Source organism: Taudactylus pleione, unplaced genomic scaffold (genome assembly GCF_031769625.1).
Source record: "Taudactylus pleione unplaced genomic scaffold, aTauple2 ptg000053l, whole genome shotgun sequence".
Classification (NCBI taxonomy): Eukaryota; Metazoa; Chordata; class Amphibia; order Anura; family Myobatrachidae; genus Taudactylus; species Taudactylus pleione.
This window is the reverse complement of record NW_028284455.1, coordinates 2,572,277-2,594,145: the sequence shown is the minus strand read 5'-3', so window position 1 is coordinate 2,594,145 and position 21,869 is coordinate 2,572,277. Positions and strand designations below refer to the sequence as shown.

Here is a 21,869-nt window from a genome sequence, read left to right as displayed (position 1 = left end):
GGCACCCGCAATAAGGGCATTGACCGCGGAATCTGTCCGAGCCTCCCTCTCGGCTGTGGGCTTATCATGGGCTGTAATTGAATAGCCCTGGCTGACCAAATAGCACGCGGTTAATTTAATCTGGCCCTTTAACCTTGATTTTCCGCAAATCTGCTTGTTCGTATCAAGCAATGAAGAAGAGGCGGTTTTCAATGCAGGGAACAAAATGATGAACAAAAAAAAAAAAAAACTCTCTGAACACTACATCTCATTTGGCTTTATAATCGTATATAATATATGAATGAAAGTGGTGAATGAGCCACTGGTACTAAGTTCAGTAGGTAGAGCAGATATACAATTGCAGTCTCATTTGTGCAGGAGCATATTAATATAATCCTCTGGTTGTTGTCTTTTTTTATTTTTAATTGTCATCACTAACAGCCAAAAAACATAAGACAAAGAACTGTTCCAATCTTAAAGTATACTATAGCTTTCCCTCCTTTATAACCTTTTTTATATATTTTTATAAATATATATGTATATATCCTTGTTAATTGTGTAACATTATTGTCCCAGCCTGTAAGGAAACAGGACATGTTATTCTGTAGGCCTGTCCAGTGGTAAATGGGTTTCAGGGGGTCATGGGTCGGAGTTGTTCCTTCTCAATTTCTTTCGTCTCATCAAGGGGGCACAAAGCACGTGTGCTGACGAGTCTATGCTTTGGAGAGGAGAATGGAGCTTCTCTCTGGTAGGTCACTTTGTATTCTTTATATTGAAAATAATAGTATTATATACTATATTGAAAGGTGACTGATAACTAACTGTATAAAAGGGAAAAGAACATCATAAATAGCAGCCCATTACAGAATATATTATACTGTCTCAGTGTTCAGGGTATTCTGAGGCGGATTCTTACATCTGCTAAGTGTGTAGCCCCCGGGGGGTAAGAATGTATAACCAGGTCTGTGACTGTGTAGCCCTTGGACATGTGTGTTATGTAGCACCAGGACTTTGGCAGTGTAGGGGCTCGTGTAATGCAAGGATTGCTCTATAGTCATAAAATGTGATCATTCATTGAGACCTTTTTATCAGTTTGCTTTTATGTAGAAAATGCATTTGTAATCCTTGTTGTAGGTGTAATGAAACTGAATGGCAATCTGCAGAGTTGGCCATATATGTATCTGTATTGTGGTACAAGTTGAATGGTGGCTTTTTGTGACCTGTTATGAGTGGTATACAGAACAAATGCATGTACAACAAGAAAACATGAATGAGAAGTCAAAGCAAGTGCCCATATTCGAGAAGTATGTTACATTAATCTGTATTTCACATCATTGGGTTTAGTCCCCGTGTGAGGTGCTTTAGTAATGGCTGACCCAGTTTGTTAGATGTGTACGTTGTGTGTAAGACTATACAAATCAGTACAGCACAGCGGGGGTCATGAAATTATTTTTCAGTGTGTGGTATAAGATTAATAAATATATACATACATACAGTGACCAGTCTGTTTAACTCCTGCATTCGGGCTTGTTTCCATCCTCAGGAAGTGGAACAGACCCGAAGTGCTGTAGATGAAGACAGAAAAATGTACCTTCAAGCTGCTATTGTGCGTATCATGAAGGCACGCAAAGTGCTGCGACATAATGCACTGATACAGGAGGTAAGGAGTCCTTTCTATACGTGTCTGTATATACTGACGTGTACTGTTCTAGAGCATGTCTCCCTTACTTTGGTTGCAGACAGTTGAATTTTTCCATGTGGTAGGAGAGGGACCGTCTCCGAAGTCCTACAGTAGGGGAACATTGGATGGTTGGGGGGATGTTCCCAAGTTTGGTGACTCCTTAATATCAGTCCAAATTCACAAGAAAAATTGCTGCAGATAAAACTGCTCATTGCCTGTTTGATAACCCGGACAGGGATAATTATAACAATGTTTTCCACTTCAGTTATTAGAAGACAAGTCTCTTCACTGTTACGTGCAGTTATGTGATCAGATCAAGAGGCTGTCTTTAATCAGAGGTATAATTGAATGTCATACTTGGTTCTCCTATTCTAACTCATTAGAATCCTATCCTGTGACACTACTTAGTTCCTTTACATGTTCTCTAAAGCAATAATGAGTACTAAGTTTGGCTTGTGTTAATCCTTCCACATGAAATGATTAAATCATCTGGCAACAGCCTAATCATTTCTATCGGTTTCTGATAATTGGTCAGTTTGGTTGATTCTGTGCCAGGCACTGCGATGTCAGACTAGTAGCAGCCTGTGGCCAGCATTATAGAGAACATATATAATGAACATGTGGCAGGTATAGGTTTTGATCAAAGGCTGATAAATGTGGATTCTAACTGTAGGAGAAGTGTTAAAAAAGAGGTATGTGAAGAATTACATGTAAAGTAAGGAGTCTGTATGTAATGCTGGCTGTCGGGATGCCTCATGTCAAAATACCGACAGCGGCATCCCGACAGGAGTCGGATAAGTATACTTACCCTCCCTCCTTCTTTCCCTAACCCTCCCTTCTTGTAGCCGAACCCTCCCCGTTAGTGCCCAAACCTGAGTCTCCCCCCTCAAAACCTAAAGCCAACCCCGCTATGCTACCTAAACCTAACCCTCCCCACAGCCCATAGATGACAGCTAAGACGACCCAGACTTATCTGGTTCGGGCTGATATCTGTCTGGTTTTTGACGTCGATATAGGATAGGCGTCGGTATTTCGACGCCTATGTCGGACTTCCAGTGTCGGGATTCAGACCGGCGGCATCCTGTCCGCTGGTCTGCTGACTACGTCCCGAAAAGGAATATATATCACAGGCAATGTAGTGAACATGCTTCGTATACTCTTTGGTTAATAGAGTATTTTAAAAAATCTGTGATTTTGTATGGAAATGTCTTTCCCAACTGGCCCGCAATCGATTTTCTGTACATGGAAGCTGAACGGCTTTGATAGAGTAACAAATAGGGCAATGACCTGATGTTCATGCACAGACCATTTATCATTTGTCTGTGTTCTAGAAGACAGAATTTTCCACATCATTTTCAAATGGTTGTTGCTCCCATTATTACATTTATTCAGTTATTTTTCACCTGTCAGTTGCTCCAAAGTCCATGTGGCAAATTTACCAATGTGCAAGTTTTTTAGGTGGGTTTGAAACCCTCCAAGCCACCGGTTTTATTATCCAACGGGTTTGAAGAGTAAAATTTAAATTGCCGGTGATGTGTAGCACGTGTTACAGTACTATCTGCTTTTCTTTACAGCCAATGTAGTTATATGTGCTCCCTATGTTTGTGATAATTATGTGCCACCCTATATTTATTCTTCGGTGTCCATAGGGTCCACAGAAGTTACCTTGGGGTATGTGGTTGGAGTGATCCAGGCACCAAACAGTTAAAAGCTTTAACTCCCAGGATGCACTGGGTCCTCCACCATATATACCCCGCCCTTTGTTACAGGCATTTAGTTTGTTTGGTGCACAGGAGTACACCGTACTGAATAGGGGACTACCTTAGCAGTCCCAAGCAAGTTGTTTATTTTTTTGTTTGTTTGTTTTTTAATATTGTGAGTAAGCAGCACTAGGCGTCCGGGTGGACGCCCGTGCTGCTGCTCCGTCCACCCCCGACGGCGCCGCAACATCAGTGCAGGAACTGGTGATTTCGATGGGGGTCAGCAGAGTGACGCTGATCCCGGGACTGCAACCGGAAACATCGGGGATGCAGGTAAGGTGCTTGCCCGCGGCCCCTGACGACTGGGAGACCTGCCAGGGGACGCTGTAGTAAAAAGCCAGGTGAACTGCCTCCCCCACTAGACCACCAGGACATGAGGGATCCTGACAGCCGGGGGTGATAACGGCGGTGGCCATGATGTCAGTGTGCCCGGTGGATACAGAGAGCAGAGGGGAGGTACGCTCTCCACGGCGGCCCCTCCCCCCGACCCAGACGCTGGTCCAGAGGCGAGGTTTCCCGCGTCTGGGTTGCCCGACCCAGCCTCCCTGTATATGAGACGGCCAGAGACCACTATGGTGCTCTTGGTGCTGCAATCTCAGGAGGTTTGGTCAGTCTCCCTGTATACCTCTCCTTAGGTGGCCAGGTTATACAGAGCTCCATATCCTACTTAGCCTTGTGTGCTGTTCGTAGTTGACTAAGAGCTTATTGCATATATATATTTTACATATTTATTTGCATTGCATATGACTTGTGAAATCTGCTGTGTTATGCTGCCTTTTTATTCCTGAATGACTGTCAGTTATAGCTATCACTGCTGTTTCTCCTCATAAGTCCTGTGGGTGTGAAACATTGTCACATTGTGTATTACTTTGCATAACATTAGGGATATTGTTATGTCTACGGAAACTGAAAAGCAGGTGGCTGAAGCCCCTGCGCTGGTGTCATGCATGGCCTGTAAAGCGGGGTTATCCCCTCAGGATTTCATGCAGAATGGATTATGTGGTAACTGTTATAAGGAGTCACCACATCAGTCAAATATACCAGCTCCTAGGCAGGAACCCACTTGGGCTTCCTTTTCCCAGATCATGGCACAGGTTGTAGACCGGTTATCTGCTCCTAGGCCGGCCCTTCCTATGGGGTACCATCAGCAGCTACAACCTACTATGTTTATGCCCCCTATGCATCCATCCTGGATGGACATTTCTGCCCACTCAGGTCAGAGTATGACTTTGTCCCCTGCTGCATTTCAGCAAGCGCTGCAAGCAGCTAGGCCGATACATCCTAAAACCAGAAGGCGGTCAGCTTCTTCCTATCACTCCGTCCAGCCTGTAAACTCTGGTGCATCTACTGATGAGTGTGAGGATAAACACTGCTCCTCTCAAGTCTCTCAGGAGAGGAGGACCAATTTCCAATAGTGTGTGTCCCCTCCTTGATTAGGGCGGTCAAAGCTGTGCTAAACATAGATAATGAGGAGCCAGAACAAAGAAAGGCTCCAGTGTTTAAACGCCAGAAAGTGGTAAAAGCTGAATTTCCCAAATCTGAGCACATCTCTGAACTTATGGGAGAAGTATGGAGTTCTCCAGATAGACTATTCCATGTTACAAAGAAGGTTACAGCCTTGTACCCCCTCCCACCAGACGAGTGCGCTAGACGCGCATGTGGCACATCTGGTCAGGAGCGCCACATTGCCCATACCATCTGCATCCTCCCTTAGGGATTCAACAGATCGGAGACTTGAAGCCTGTATCAAGGTGGTATTTTCTCTGTCAGGAGCTGTTACCTGCCTGGCCATGGCTACAGCCTGGGTTTCTAAGGCCATTGAGGAATGGACAAAGGCACTTGAAAATACTCTTCCAGAGGCTTCCAGATAACAGCTGACAATTATCTCCTATATTAAGGAGGCTGCCTCCTATCTAGGAGAGGCAGCACTGGATGCCGGTATTCTGTCCTCCTAAGGCTTCAGCTGCCTCGGTTGTGGCTCGCAGAGCCTTATGATTAAGGAACTGGAAAGCAAATGAATATCTGCATGTGCCACTTACACCATCCCACCAACGGTTTCTGCGGTTTTGCAGAAACATCCAATTTCAGGCACTGCCTTTTGGTTTGTCAACAGCCCCTCGGTGTGTTTACCAAGATATTGGCAGTAATGACGGCCTGCCTCAAGCACCAGGGAGTCAGAATACTGCCATACCTGGACAATCTCGTAATATTGGCACAATCTCCACAGATGTTGCAGCATCATCTCAGATTGACAATTGTCTGTCTACACAGACACGGCTGGATCATAAATTGGATGAAGTAGTTGCTTCTTCCAGTACAACAGATGGTGCATTAGGTGCACGCTTGCTGGTGCAGAGGATATATCTGCCAGAAGACAAGATTGTCAGTTGCAGATTCGCAGGTTTCTCCACAACCAGTCTGTGTCTATTCACTCAGCGATGCAGGTTCTGGGATCCATGGTGTCCACCTTCGATATAGTGGAATATGCTCAGTTCCACTCCAGACCACTGCAACTACTAATATTCTCCCGCTGGAATGGGGAGTACCACTCAATAAAGTCAAAGACACTTTCTCCAGGACTGTGACTGTCCCACCCATGGTGGTTGCAGACGTTTCGTCTGAACGGGGGCCGCCCATTCTGCATTGCAGATTGGGTGCTCCTCACTACCGATGCCAGCCTCCGCGGATGGGGAGCAGTGACAGGTCGGCACACATTTCAGGGAAGATGGACGACCAGGGAAAGTCTCATGTCCATAAACGTCCTGGAACTACATGCAGTGTTCAGAGGACTCGTTCAGGCACAAGATGTACTGAAGGGCAGGCCTGTCCAGGTACAGTCCGACAATGCCACCGCAGTAGCCTACCTCAACCATTAGGGAGGCACGCGAAGTTACGCTGCCATGGCAGAAGAATCAAACATTCTGGTCTATGTCATCTTCCAGCAATCTCTGCAATGTTCATACTAGGAGTCCTAAATTGGGAAGCAGACTTCCTAAATCGGAGGATATACATGCCAAGGTGGGCTCTTCATCCACAAGTATTTCAGAGCCATGTGGACAGGTGGGGACTACCAGAGGTAGACCTCATGGCCTCAGGCCACAACCACAGGGTCCCCAAGTACGGTTCCAGAACCAGGGATCCCGCAGCCGAATTTGTGGACACTCTCTAGCAGTGAATTGGAACTTCAAGCTAGCATACCTGTTTCCTCTGTTTTCCCTATTCCCAAGGGTCATCAGGAAATTCAAGCAGGAGGGCGGAACAGTAATACTGATAGCCCCTGCTTGGCCCAGACGCCATTGGTTCACCGACTTTCAGAGTCTCTCCATAGACACTCCGTGGCCTCTGCCTCTAAGGCCGGATCTGTTAACACAGGGTCCCTGCCTGTATCCGGACCTTCCTCATCTGTCTTTGACGGCGTGGCTCTTGAAACTTCCATCTCGAGAGCCAAGGGTTTTTCCAATTCTGTAATTCAGACGATGCTTGGGGCGCGGTAACCTTCTCCGGCCTGCATTTATTACAGAGTTTGGCACTCGTATTTTCAGTGGTGTAAACATAAAAGATATGATCCTGGAGTGTTTAGGATCTCTCCAGTGCTTGCTTTATGGACAGGAGACTTTTCCTGGGCAGCCACGTGATCTTCCGTCCACACTGTTGTCAAATCTTACAAATTTGATGCAATTGCCTCTCAGGATGCTTCCTTTGGGCGTCGGATTCTCCTTTCTACTAAACAGGAGTGTCCCCACCCTTAAGGGAACTGCTCTGGGACATCCCCAAGGTAACTTCTGGGGACCCTATGGACCCTGAAGAAGAAATTATTTATTTATTACCAGTCATTTATATAGCGCACACATATTCCGCAGCGCTTTACAGAGAGAATATTTGGCCATTCACATCACCCAGTGGAGCTTACAATCTATATTCCCTATCACATGCACACACATACACACACTAGGGTTAATTTGTGTTGGGAGCCAATTAACCTACCACTATATTTTTGGAGTGTGGGAGGAAACCGGAGTACCCGGAAGAAATCCACGCAAGCACAGGGAGAATATACAAACTCCGCACAGGTAGGGCCGTGGTGGGAATCTATCCCATGACCTCAGTGCTGTGAGGCAGTAATGCTAGCCATTACACCGTCTGTGAAATTAAGCATTATGGTATAACATACCTTTGTTAACTCTTTCTTCGGGGTCTATAGGGTCCACAGGACACCCACCATAACGCACCTGGTGTTATTGGGTAATCTTTTCTTTTGTATATTCCCGCTTCCTAGAGAGAGTGTTTCTGAGGTACAATTGTCCTTCTCATCTTTCCTTCTCTTGCTTTGGACTTGGTAACAAACTAAATGCCTGTAGCCAGGGGTGGGTTGTATATGGGAGCAGTGCATCCTGCGAGCTATAGCTTTTAACTGTTTGGTGCCTGGATCACTCCAACCACATACCCCAAGGTAACTTCTGTGGACCCAAAGGTATGTGATAATTGTGCCACCCTATATATTTGTAGTAACATTCTAAATATATGAGGCACATAATAATTGTAGAGATGTAGGAGGCATATAATATTTCTTACAAATATATAGGGGTACACACTAGTACATTTTTCAAATATCGTAGGCACATATTTTATTTTAAAGTTATATTGGGGCACTGCGGTGAAAGGGAGGGGGAGGTTTGTTCTCTCAGCTTGACAGGGAAGATGGTTCAAACTGCCGGCAGTTGCCTATTTTGACTGTCACAACCGCCTCAATTTGGCACGGTTTCCAGTGTGTGTTCCTTCAGTGTCTGAAACTCCAGGTTTAATCTGGCGGTATTATATATTTTCCATTTATAAAAAAAAATAAAAGATGATGATTAGAAGCCTGTTGGGTTTGAATTTGCCAGTTTTGCTTTAATAAATACAGCCGTTTGTAATACGCATTTGTACAATCTATTGGCGGATGTGTACATTGAATTGAAATTAGATCTAATGTAATAGAGGCAGGTGGTGTTTTCTTAGTTGTCGATTCTTGTGGTTGCTGCAGCATTGTGATCGCATCAGAACATTTGGTAGCTGCTCCCTGGCACTGACTACAATACAAATTCAAATGTGTGGCCGGTTTTAAGGCTTGATGTATTAATGTGCAATATAAACATTGATTAAACTTGTGCTGACCCAATTTAATTCTATTGAGAAGCCTTTTTCCCATCCCTACCCTGCTGCTTTTACAGAGGGAAGGGTCTCTGGAGCACATATACCCTGCCTCAGGAATTGGAATGTCTGGATTTCAGCACTATAATAAATTATGGTTATATACCTTTCAAAAAACCAGACCTAAAAACCACTGTAAATATCAGGCGTCACCATCTTTTGCTTTTCTGTCCTATCAACATCAGTTATGATGGGTTGGCAATTTGCAGCACTCCAGCTGCTGTAGAATTATAGACCGTAAGGCTGTGGCAGGTATGCTGGGACATGTAGTACCACAACAGCTGAAGTACCACACGTTGCCTACCCCCTAAGATGCTACTTATTCTCCAGTATGGGACGCTGATCAGACGTGGTTTGGTCACAAGAGTAGTCTTGTAGGTGGGAATAACAAGTAGTTATACCGTCAGGTGAATGAATTCTGAAGTGTTTCAGGCAATATTATATGCTCATATTCAGTCAAATGCTTCAGAACTCATTGGACGGCGCTTCACAGTGCAGATGGACAATGACCCGAAGCATACTTCAAAAGCAACCAAAGAGTTTTTTAAGGCTAAAATGTGGAATGTTATGCAATGGCCAAGTCAATCCCCTGACCTGAATCCGATTGAGCATGCATTTCACTTGATGAAGACAAAACTGAAGGGAAAATGCCCCTTTTTATACCATGAAATAAAGATTATTACAAAGTTTATGCCTTTACTGCTAATACTCAATTTTACCTTGCCATATTCTAACGCAAAGTTCTTCACAAAGGTGGTGGGGAGGTAATTTATGGGGCCCCCGTGTTATTGGGAGTTTGCTCATGCCATAATGCCCCTGCTATACTACTTCTGAATAAGAAATATGTATAATCAGTCCTAGGGATGTATTCAGACTTGCCCTGTTAAATTTGCCTCTAGGTTTGAATATTGGAAAAATAAAGATTGCAGGGGGGGGGGGGGGGGGCATCGTTCCTGGGAAAACTGTGACATGGAAGCCTTCATTACTTACCTATAGGTCACTGTGAGATGCCATTGTTCCTGTTAGTGATTGCCCATCCATCTGTCACATTGCATGTTGTTCTGAGTTACATAACTCAATCTAAAACACTAAACAAAGCATCTCCTTCATCAAATATTAACTGTGTTTCCATAGCCCCTACTAAACATATTCATAGACAATCCATCCAGCCCCAATCCCATCATCTGCCATATGTTATGATTGGTCTTTGCTATTATTTATGCATAAAATGTTTTATTTTGCTAGGGAAAATGCTTTGGCATTCAAATATGCTCTAATTACACTGAAATATTACCACATTACATACAATATTAATAAATACACTTGTAACGACAAGTACCAGTATTGTAGATCATTATCTGTCAGCTTATATAGCTATACTTCATTGTGCTTCTCTTTACTTTATTTTCATCTACTCCTTACTCCCCACAAGGTCACCTAACACTTGGGTGCTTATGCTGTTGCTATTTGGGTGTTATGGTCGCTAATGTAGCAATCCATGTCCTTGTCCTGCACCACTGTATTGTAAGTCACCGGTGACTAATTTGTTTATGTACTATGTAAGGCGCTGCGGAACACTTGTGGCTCTATATAAATAAACGATAATAATAAAAAGTCCCAGCTTTGCATGGACCAGTGTGTTGTATGTAAGTTAATCACATTTGTTCCGTGACTGTTTTGTGAGTTCCAGGAGCTGATTTTTAATTAAACAATTATTTCTTACAATATGGTTATTAATCTGTATATCGATTTACTTAAGAAACTGTATAATTATTCCCTAAAAGGGAGCTTTTATACTATTTAGAGACTCCCACCCCCATCAGTGATCTATACATTGATGTAATATAGCTGTATAATCTATTGTTCCTGTACAGCACAGGGCTGCTTATCCCTGCAGACCTCATGCTTAATCCTCCTAAACCAGGGATGGGGAACCTCGGGCCCAGGGGCCGTATAAGGACCCTGGGATCGTTTGGTCTGGCCCTCTGAGATTTTTTTCTGCTAGCCTCATCTGGCTAGCAGGGTGCCTAGAGTGGCACCCTGCAGCCAGAATCTATGCAGAAGTGCCGCCTGGAGAGTCCTTAGGATGCTTCAGACGGTCACAGCGCTGCCCTTACAGCTTCCCGGAGCATCCTCAGGATGCTCTGGGCATTGCTGTAATCACAGGCGATTGGGGCCCCATCCAATGTGACGTCACACGGAGGGGGCGTGGTCTGCACCAGGCCCGCTGATAATTTTATATAGATCAAAATGGCCCTCGGCAGAAAATAGGTTCCCCATCCCTGTCCTAGACAGTGAGCATTTGCAGGCTTTTTGGCTCATGTAGTTTTGACTGTACAGGGTAAAATTGCAGGCATCACTAATTTAATCTAGATAATTGTATTATAATGCTATCCATGGCCTCTGCTACACTGCCCTTTCATGGTTGAAGTCCCAACTCACAAACTGCTCATTTTCTGTCTCTGGGTCTACCTTTACTTCCCCATCACTTTCTCTACCTATCGCACTGCTTCAAGGGTCTGCTCCTCTGCCCCCTTCTATTTTCCCTCTACACCATCTCCCTTGGATATCTCATCAGGGGTTGGATATGGGATGCCGGCGCTCAGGATCCCAGCAGTGGTCAGAATCCAAACGCTGGCATCCTGACAGGGTTAGGATACCAACACCTGCAGGTAAGTATCCTAACCCTCACTCCTACAGCCTAAACCCAACTCTCCCACCCCCCAGCCTAAACCTAACCTCCCCTCCGCAACCTAACCCTCCCTATAGTGCCTAACCCTAACCCTCCCCCTAACCCCAGTACTTGCCGTCGGGATGCTGGCGCTGGGATTCTGAAATGGTGTTGGGATTCCGGCATCAGCATTCTGACTTTTATAAACTGCATCTCCTCATCAGCCCCTTCTGCCTTCAATACCATCTATATGCTGATTATGCGCAAATCTACCCCTCTTCCCTCTATCCATGCTCGCGTCTCCAACTGTCTGTCTGCCATGTCGTCCTGTATGTCCCAGCTTTTCCTGCAGCTTAACTTGGCCAAGACCAAACTTATTGTTTTTCCACCTTCCATGGTCCCTCTTCTTCTACCCCTTTCTCTCTGTTGATATAATCACCATATCTTCTGTCCCCCAAGCCTGCTGCCTAGGTGTCATCCACTCTTCTTCACTCCCCACATTAAGGCCATCTCTCAATTCTGCCTGTTCAACCTCCAGAACATCGCAAGAGTCCGGCCCTTCCTTACCCCAGATGCCCCCAAAACTCATTCATGCTTTTATAATTTCCCGCTTGCTACTGCGACCACCTTCTCTCTGGCCTCCCTCCTATACTTAATGCTGCTGCTCATCTTTTTCCTCTCCCGTTCTACAACATGCTTCCCTGGCTCCCCATCCCTCTCCGATTCCAGTTCAAACTCCTCGCCCTTTAACCACTCTCTCCTCCCCTACATCTCTGGCTTCATCTCTGTCCACACTCCCTCCCGCCCTCTTTGCTACTTCTCTAGCAAATGCCTTTCCTCCTCCCTGGTCACTTCTTCACACGTTCACCTACAAGACTTCTCTAGAGGTGACCCCATCCTTTGGAACTCACTGCCTCACCCAATAAGACTTTCTTCCTGCCTTTCCAGTTTTAAACACACCCTTAAAACATACCTTTTTAATAAAGCACTACAGCCCTCCTCTTAAATCGATATTTCTACAACCCCTATTATTTATCTTTCCCAGTTCATCTTCCAACTATTCCTCCCTTTCCCTTAGTACATAGGTTCTCAAACTCTGTCCTCAGGACCTCAAATAGTGCATGTTTTCCAGGTCCCATCACAGAATCACTAGTGAAATAATTAGCTCCACATGTGGATCTTTTAAAATGTGTCAGTGAGTAATGACTACACCTGTGCACCTGCTGGGTGATCTGGAAAACGTGAACTGTGTGGGGTCCTGAGGACCGAGTTTGAGAAGCACTGCCTTAGTATGTAAGCTCTTACCCCACCCTTTTGTTTTTAACTAGCACACTTTACGCCACCAGTGCTCTGCTCCCTTTCTCCTTCTCCCCATCAGCTACCCTCGCCCACTTGTCGGGTACAGGTTCCCTGAGTACTGAATTAATTCCCACTTGTCACATGAGTTACCCCGACCCTTTCCCCTGTTATCTGTCTTCCCCTATCTGGTGGGATATTGACAATTTGCACTTTTGCTATGGCATTCCTTTTGTGTCCTGTATTTAAGACCGATTACCCTGATTAAGTTTAAATATAGTGTATGTTTGTTTTATGTACATTTTGGGGCACCTTATAAATAAAAGATAATATTAATGGGGGAAAAAATCTTACTTACTTTTGTTGACTTTTTAGGTGTGACATCCAGTTTAGAGCGGCAGCACAGAGTTTTAGGCAGTTTACACGTGTATTTACCCAAGGTGTGTTCACAACTGGCAAAGCACTTCCAATCAGTGTCTAACCCTGCAAAGTGGTACAGATGTAACTGACCTTCTAAAGGATTGGTACATAAATATACTTGCCAGGACTATGGTAGATGGTATCCCCCCAGTAATAGTTTTTCCCAGGTTGGATATGGCTTGCCGGCAGTCGGGAACCCGGCGGTCAGAATCCATGACACCGGGATCCTGACAGGGCTTACATACCGACACTTGTTGGTAAGTATGCTAATCCTCCCCCTCTCCCTACTCTAACCCTCCCTACCTGGTGCCTAACCCCCCCCCCTGTTGCCTAAACCTAACCCACTCCCCCCTTAGTGCCTAAACCACCCCCCTCCCTAATGTCTAATCCTCCCCCTAACCCCTGATACTTACCTTTTGGGATGCCGACGGTCGGTATTGTGGAGCCGGGATCCCGACTGCTGTTATGGTTTCGGCGCCGGTATTTAGATCGTCGGCATATGCTGACTACATCCCAGTTTTTCCTTAGCAGGAGGAGGGTTTCAGCGAACCACATTATTTAGTTATGTTGTGTTATAAATCTGTTCATGTGAAGCAGATAATTTCTTACCATTTGATTGTGAAACATTAGTGATTCTTTAAATGGATCTTAGAAACTTTTTCCAGATCATATTGAAAGTATCTCAATAATATTGATAAAATGACCTGTTGTTTCTGTTTATCTATGGGTTTCTGTAAGACCAATAATATATTACCTATGAGATTAGTGGTTACTTATTCGGGCTGATGTTGTACCCTATGCAGTGTGCATGCATATGTCATAGTACATTTGATCATAGAATATGTGGAAATAATTGCTGCATTAATTTTGCATGTTCAAGCTTGCATTGTGTGTTTCACAGGATGTTAACACAAGTGGGGTGTTGCTGGTCTGTGTTTAGTCATGTGGTTGTAAACCTTTGCCTAGCACAGTGTTGGCTAACCTTGACACTCCAGCTGTTATGGAACTACATTACCCAGCATGCACTGCTACAGTTTTGCTATTAGGGCATGCTAAAACTGTGGCAGGGCATGCTGGGATATATAGTTCCACAACAGCTGGAGTGTCAAGGTTAGCCAACACTGGCCTAGCATCAGGGCACCATTCTATTTGTCATTTTTTATCTACTGCTTGTCCAATTGCCATGATCTAACAAATTGTAGTCAATGAGATGATCAGTGTACTAACAGAAGCACAGTGCTTGTCAGGAGATATATTCTAATCTTGTTGGAGGCAGTGACCTGTCCATTTATGTAATTGTTTGTGTACTAACGTATTTACTAACATTGCTCAAAGGTGGAGCCTGTAGCTTCCAATCTGCAATATGTCTTATCTGTCTAGTGCAAGTTATGCAGCTGATACCGGACAATTGGATTGTATTGCAGTACGTAACTACCATAACAACTGCCATTATCTGGCATGTTGGTAAATAAGGTCAGAAAATAACCGCATTGGACTATTTGTGCAATCCTATTTCGTCCACATTAACTGGCCTCCGTGATACTGAAAGTGATCCAGCTGCCCAAACAGATGGGATGAATGGCCGGTGTCATCCACTTTAGCTACCTACATTTGTACCTGATGCTGTAGCATTGTGGTATGGCATACTTGCTTTCCCATAATGCTTCTCTCATTCAGTTTGATATATTCTTCAATTGACTCTTATGAAGTAAATCCCACATTTTTCTGTAACATACATTTCTCAATATCACTTATACTATAGATTGTGTGAATTGTGCTGTTGGTAGTAGTTATTTTACATGTATTAGAAAGCCGCAGAGCACTATTAAGGGTCTTGTGCATGGATCCAATTGCTCTTCACCTATATAAACATGATGTATACTGAAGGTGTGTTCACTACAACATGCTGGGAACCCAGTCCCTGTCTGTTTGCTGGTGCTTTGCTGTGAACACACCATGGAATAACTACACGTGTATGAGGCTTACAGCTGCTCCGTGCTGCAGCTCTGCCCTGTGTAACAAACTAAATCTCTTTATTCTCATAATCCGTTTATGCCTGGACAGTGAGAGTCAGACTTTTGTGTAATGGATCAATAGACCTGTTTGTTACACACAAACTTCTTTCTCTCTGAAGCTGTAATTTACTTTTTCCTTTTATTCTGAAATCTTAGTGTTACATTGAATGTTATGTTGTTTCTTTTGTCTCCTCACAGGTGATCAGCCAGTCCAGAGCTCGGTTTAACCCGAGCATCAGTATGATCAAGAAGTGCATTGAGGTTCTCATAGACAAGCAGTATATAGAGCGCAGCCAGGCCTCAGCTGATGAATACAGTTACGTAGCGTGATGCGGTCATCACGTTGACGTGTGTAAAAGGAATTCATCGCCGTCACTGTTTGGTGTGTTCTTGTCGGAAGAAGCAGGTCTTTTGCCTCCATATTTGGTCACGCGGCAGTCCCTGTTTTTCTGCTGTTTACAACATTACCTGTGCCACGTCATAAGCGTCCAGAGAAAATGCCTATAAATATTTCAAGCTCATGCCCTTGTAACATTTCTTACAACGCTACTAAAAGGATTGAGTGAAGTATTTCTGGAATGTGGAAAAAAAAATTTTGTTTGTTTTTTTTATTGGTTTTTTTTTTTTTTTTTTTGGTTGGGTAACTACTTTTTCTCCCCTTCCTCATCACGTTTGCAGTTGATGATGTGGTTTTTTGTTTTTTTGTTTTTTTTTTAATATATCTTAAAGGACCTAAAGTGAAAACTAAATATTGTAATATTAAAAAAAACACCTAATAATTGTATCTACTTTAAAATGTACAAAATGACAAACATGATATTGCTGCTTGTCAGATTAAAAAAAATAAAGAAATGTACGAAGAAACATGAAGATATTTCTCTGAGGGCGTCTAGAATGAGAACTGGATCAATGTCCTGCGACTAGCATATGATCTGGTGCGAAAACACAGAATAACCTTCGTTTCACAATTTATAGTTTTAATAGCCTCTTATTTTTAAAAGAATATTGCAAACCCTGCTTATTTCCTGAACACTTGACAGACAAGTAGCATTCAGGAGCTGTCAAGATCCCAGGGAATTATCATTGTGCCTTGCCAAGCCCATGGTAATAGTGATCAATGTCCTTTTATTAGCAGTCCAAGCTGTGGTGCTTAGATCTGGAATGAAACCTACCATGAGTGCTAAGCAAGTGTAGTTGGTTTACACATTCTGAATGTTAAGTCCATCTTATGGAACAGCAGGTGTCAACAATACGGCTCAGCCTGGGGCTGTATGTGTAAAGATATTGGCCAATTTTATTATGACCGCCGGGTGATTTAAGGCACAGTAGCTATTCCATAGATAATGCTGATGTAGGATGTCCTGTATAAGAACAGAAAGGTGAAGGTATGTAGAGACTAATGAAGTGTATCACTCATGAAATAATGACTAAACGACAAGGTCTGATGGACTTTCAACGTGTAATGACTGTTGGTGCTTGCAGCAGTGGAGCAAGCAAAGGCCGCACTGGTGAATTGTTAGAGAGCAGCAGCTGTAAAAGTGTATACAGAGTGGACCTGCAGACAAAAAACTGGGTCTAAGCACAAGGCCTGTGGTCCTAAACGGCTCGTGAGGATCGGAGATTGGGCGTACTTGTTCAGTCCCACAGACGGGCAACAGTGCATCAAATTATGGATAATCTGAATCAGGGACCAATTCAAATGGCCTCTCAATGAACAGTATGCTGCACATTACATTGTAAGGGTAATAGAAACAGAAGGACTGCGCCATTGCTATCTGCTGCAAACAGGGTGAAATTCCTCCAGTTTGCTCAGGAACACAGGAATTGGACAGTGAATGACTATAAACGGGTCATGTGGTCTGATGAACCACATTTTCAATTACACCATGCAAATGACAGGTTGGGAATGGAGACAACCGCATGAAAGTATGAATCCTCCTAGTATCATCACGACTCTTCAGGCTGGCGAAGGCAACGTCCTGGACTTGTAGTTCATCTCATTTGGGCTAATATTCTCCGTGAAACATACCAACAGAATACATGCCTAGAAGAATTCAAGCTGTATTAAGTGCAAAAGGTGGCCCAACAAAGTACTAACCAGGTGGTAATAATAACTTGGCCACACAGTGTATATGTACATTCACCACCAGTGTTCTGAAAGGCATTATGATGTAGCCGGGGTTGGGGGTGGATCAAACTCTGTCACTGGAGATTTTCTGCACCCATCGCGCCCCACCTCCATACCCAGCATCTTATTGTTTGGCGAGCTTCGGGTAGGAGTGGGGGAGGCTGTGAGTCTGCAATGCTTGCCTGGATTCCAGTGCAGGGTGGGCTCAGCTGGGGGGCAGCTGGGATCTTCCTTCCGGTGAAGGGTGGCTCAGTGCAGTGCGCTTTTCTGTTGCTCACGGCGCCCTCTACTGGCTGGCCCCAGCGTACTCTTATGTAAATTGGATGGTGTGCTCAAGGTAAAAAAGGCACTGGGGACAACTCTGACCACTGAGACCAGTCATATAGTTGCTGTTTCCTTTTGGATACACTCTGCTAGGATACACTCTGCTAGGAAGTGAATCTAACCAATTGATACCGCTACCTGGAAAAAAAGCATGATATGATTGTCTAGTTGAGGTAGAAACTGATGGTGTGTGCAGATGTGGACTCATCACTTAAACCTTTATGGTCCTACATTGGGGGGAGTGGTTTTATTGACCTGTGGCTCAGCCCCTACCAATGTAGCATACGGGTGTTCGTGAAACACAAAGGTCCTCTGGTGCCACCTCCTTTTATTCTGTAGCAGGAAATGAAAGTGTGGTTTTATTGTTTGCCGACTGCACACTCAACTCAATATGTTCCCTTTCTGCAAATATAACTGTGCAGATAATGTTTAGGCTGCTTTGTGGCCGATGAAGAGATACAATCCGGCAGCAGAACTGAAGGATTCTTTAAATTATGCTATTCTGAATAAGGGAGATTGACCTAGGAGTAATAGCCAACCAATAAGCATAGCTAACAAAATTACAAAAATATATTTAAATATACAGAACCACATGCCGTCTGATGATAAAATGTCTGTAGGGATCATTGCGGGTACAGTTTTCATCACTACCTTACAAAATATTACAGCGACAAGCAACAAAATCAGTCAGTGGTATCAACGTTCTTAGTGTCACTAAATGCCAGAGGAAATCAGTGGGGATCTGGGGAAAAGTCCTTCCAACATGACGCATTTAAAAGGTCCTTCATGATGAAAGTAGTAATGATACTCACTTACGGAACAGTGACTGGCACACCATGGGAATTACAGGTATTTCCTGTTCAGCCACTGCTAGGGAATGTTACCCATTCAGGTAGGGATTAGCAACTGTACATGTGATGAGTTATTACACTTGCTAGTGTTGTGGATTGTGTCAGACATGGTGCAAAGCTACTGATTTCATGTGCGTTCTAAGTGACCACTGCTTATCCTGAGCAGTCTAAACCCAGGCTGTGTTTTATCATTCAAAAGTACTATAGGAGATCTAAGTACAAGGTGGCAATATAAAAGGGTTATTAGTAGATATGCTAATGCTAATTATGTTAAGTGGAAAGATACTGTATATATGTAAAAGTGTCACATTCTCCTCGTTAAAAGGTATTTGATATAAATGTGTATCTGATAAAGGTGGTGTGGGAGGTGACTACTTAATAGTCCCATTGCAGTAAATATTAATTCATTCTGAATTTGCTGATAACAGAGAACAATAGCATTTGCCTGAGTGCATAATAAATGTTAATAGTGTGAAAGTTTACATGTATTTGTGACTGTTTTTAGTACATTCTTTCTGAAGACCATGAATATTGGGTTTTAGTGGTCTTTAGAAAATATATACAATATAGGTGTATACACTTACAGTATATTGAAGTGCTCCCTAAAATATATTGGCATTTTACGCTGTATAGAGAATATTGTTTGGCCAGATTGTCATGAAAAACTGCACCTTTAATTGCGAGGATAGAAACAGCAATATCCTTTATTTAAATAAATAAAGTTAATGTACAGATGTACAAAATGTGATTCTGAACATACATTTATATGGTTATGGATTGTTTCTTCTGCAATGGGTTGATCTTTAAATATAAGATTACAGTTTATTCAAATGCTCTGATCATCACTATTGCTTCAATTAAAGAACGTGTTTACAGAGGTCATATTATTCTAAATAGAGAAAGTGCTATGTCCCCTGCTGCAACCTCTCCTCTGATCATTGCTGTCCCTATTCACTCTTGCAGGAAACCCTCTTGCAATGAGGTGTTAAAGAACATTGCTATCAAGTGATGGGGAAATCACAGCAAAGGTGATTAGAAGAACCAATCTGTGTCTCAGGAGTAGCCCTGTGTTTTGTGAAGTTGTATCTGTGATCCTTTTCATAGAAATCTCTGCATACGCCCTTCCCTGAGGAGAATGGAGTCCTGGCCTTTTAGGTTTCTAACGCTGATGTATTTGCTGGCAGGCTCACTCAGCAAGCATATATCTCAGAAACAGCACCAACCTGTGAGACTAGGGGAGATGAAGGATTGCAACACTTCCATTATTTTATCCCAGCTAAACTTCTCCTTCCAAGTCTTTTCTCATCGCTGTAAGTGCTTTGCACGCCTCTGTGTATTGTGGCTACTATGCCTTTGTAGTGACTTATTTTTAGGATTTAGTGTGTCAAATTTCTTTGCTTTCTTTATTCCAGTTCAAGGATTCACATTATTTTAGACCAGTGTTTCCCAACCTCGGTCCTCAAGGCACGCTAACAGTCCAGGTATTAGTGATATCCATGCTTGTGCACAGATGGTCAAATCAAAATAACTGAGGTACTAATTAAGACACCTGTGCTCAAGTATGGCTATCCTCACAATCTGGACTGTAAAGCTGGCCACACATCTAAAGATTATCTGTCCAACCATCCAACTAGTTGATTGGTTGGAGTGAAAATCTGGTAAGGTATGAAAGCAAATGACAATCAGCAATTTGCTCCCAAACTCTGGAAAATGGACAACAACTGTTGTTTGAACAAATTGTTTAGATCAAACATTTAACAAACTTGTCTGACGACCATTTTCATCTGGCATTTAGGAGCAAATTGCTGATCATCAGTTACTCCCATACGTTACCAGATTTTCATTCCAACCAATCAACTAGTTGGTTGTTTGGATGAAAGTTGGTCTAGTGTGTGGCCAGCTTTAGTGTGCCTTGAGGACCGTGGTTGGGAACCCCTGCTTTAGACCAAGATTTGCATTGGCTGCAGTGAGAGATCAGTAATGCAGTGTGGTTACTAGTTGTCACAGTTAATGGTTATCTACTCATTTAAAACAATGACACTCGCACCTAATCAGCGCTTACTTCAGCCTGCAGACTAGTACTGTGATTGTGGGTAAACAATGTGCAGTCAAATTATCTGAATAAAAACTATACTAGATTATTTAAGGACTGTAACAGGGCTATAAATGTTATGAATATTTTTGCTATTCAGACACCACTATAATACTTATCAAAGTCGAGCTCAAGCGTCGTCCTGCGCTCAGCAGGTACTCACTCTTAAACACACTGGGAGATTCATTTAATCGTTGGGTATTTCTGTGGTATGTAATGGTATTAAAACATGGTTTACTATTGGTCGCACCTCCATAGAAAAAATAAGCGATGTTTACGGTACTGTAATATCTGGCAGTGCGTCCAAGAGCACCTTGTGCTAGGCTTCACCGGGACATTGTGCTTAATTTAATCTGCCATCGAGTGTCTGAGATTGAATAGGGAATGTAGAGCTGTAAGCCCTTAGCTAGCTGTATCATCTAGTACTCAGCACATCTTCTGTTCTCCAGCTCTTATACTGCCTTTTGTTCCCACAGGAAGGTGTGCTGGCTACAAGGGGGTGTAATCCAGTTGCTTGACGCCATCTCTTGGGTGCCAGCTATGGGTTTAGTGACTACAATCTGTGGCACTCCAGTTGCTGTGGAACTGCACATCCCAGCTTGCCCTGCCAGTTTTAACATGCCCTAACAGCAAAACTGGCAGGGCATGCTGGTATGTGTAGTTCTGCAGTAGCTGAAGTGCCACAGGTTTCCTCCCCCTGCTCAACTATCTTGACAAGTAGTTTGTAGGCTGTCCTTTTCTGTATTCAATAGTGTCACCTGTTCTTACCCCGCTGATTGGTACTGATGCCAATGTGAGCTGGGAGCAGAGGCGGCTGGCCCCTTAAACCTCCAGGCCCCACTATAGTTAAGTCTTTGTTTGCAGACCACTCCAATGATTGCGGTATTTCACTTACCAATTATAGGATATCGCATGATTTACATTGATGGGAGTTTATATGGGTGGCGTGCTTCGTGCTGCACATTGAACATGCCATCTGTAGGTGACTGGAAGAATAAATAATGGTGCATACTATACTATGATTGCGTTAAGTTTTTTACAACTTTGCTGAAATAATACATGGAATGCCATAAGCTAAAAGAGAAAGTTATTGGCGAATCTCCAGCAACAGCTCCAGTCTCAGGAGACTTGTACACGTGCACTAGGCCGGGCTTTTAATGCGGTGTCCTGGCTCACTTCCACTTACGCCTGGTTATGTGTTTACTCTATTCAGTGCATACACAGGCAACTGAGATATTTATGCTAATTATTTAGATTTTTTGTTACTATTTATAGGGAAGCCGTGTTCCTTTTTTTTTTTTGCATACCAATTACTGTCTTTGATGGTTTCCAGGCCGGGAGCGTTTGGGGGTGGTGACGGGGGAGTGGCTACAGAAACGCAGGCGTGTCTGTCCATTTTAACGCCATTGTATGGGCATGCATAAATTAGCCACTGTGATTGCATATGCAGCTTGTGCACTCA

At 43.5% G+C, this 21,869-nt stretch overlaps 1 protein-coding gene across 5 annotated transcripts in view; it reads left to right on the top strand.

Annotated features, from left to right (window-relative positions):
- The window catches only part of CUL2 (cullin 2), a 148,004-nt gene extending 128,999 nt beyond the window's left edge, over nucleotides 1–19,005 (top strand). For 4 of the 5 annotated variants that reach the window (XM_088462695.1, XM_088462694.1, XM_088462696.1 and 1 more), the window contains exons 20-22: nucleotides 665–727; nucleotides 1,523–1,639; nucleotides 15,211–19,005. In XM_088462695.1, the coding sequence (XP_088318821.1) occupies nucleotides 665–727; nucleotides 1,523–1,639; nucleotides 15,211–15,342 (312 nt within the window). In that variant the 3' untranslated portion in view covers nucleotides 15,343–19,005. The remainder of the gene's footprint in view (nucleotides 1–664; nucleotides 728–1,522; nucleotides 1,640–15,210) is intronic. The other variant, XM_088462698.1, reaches the window with a different exon arrangement.
- Nucleotides 19,006–21,869: the final 2,864 nt, after the last annotated feature.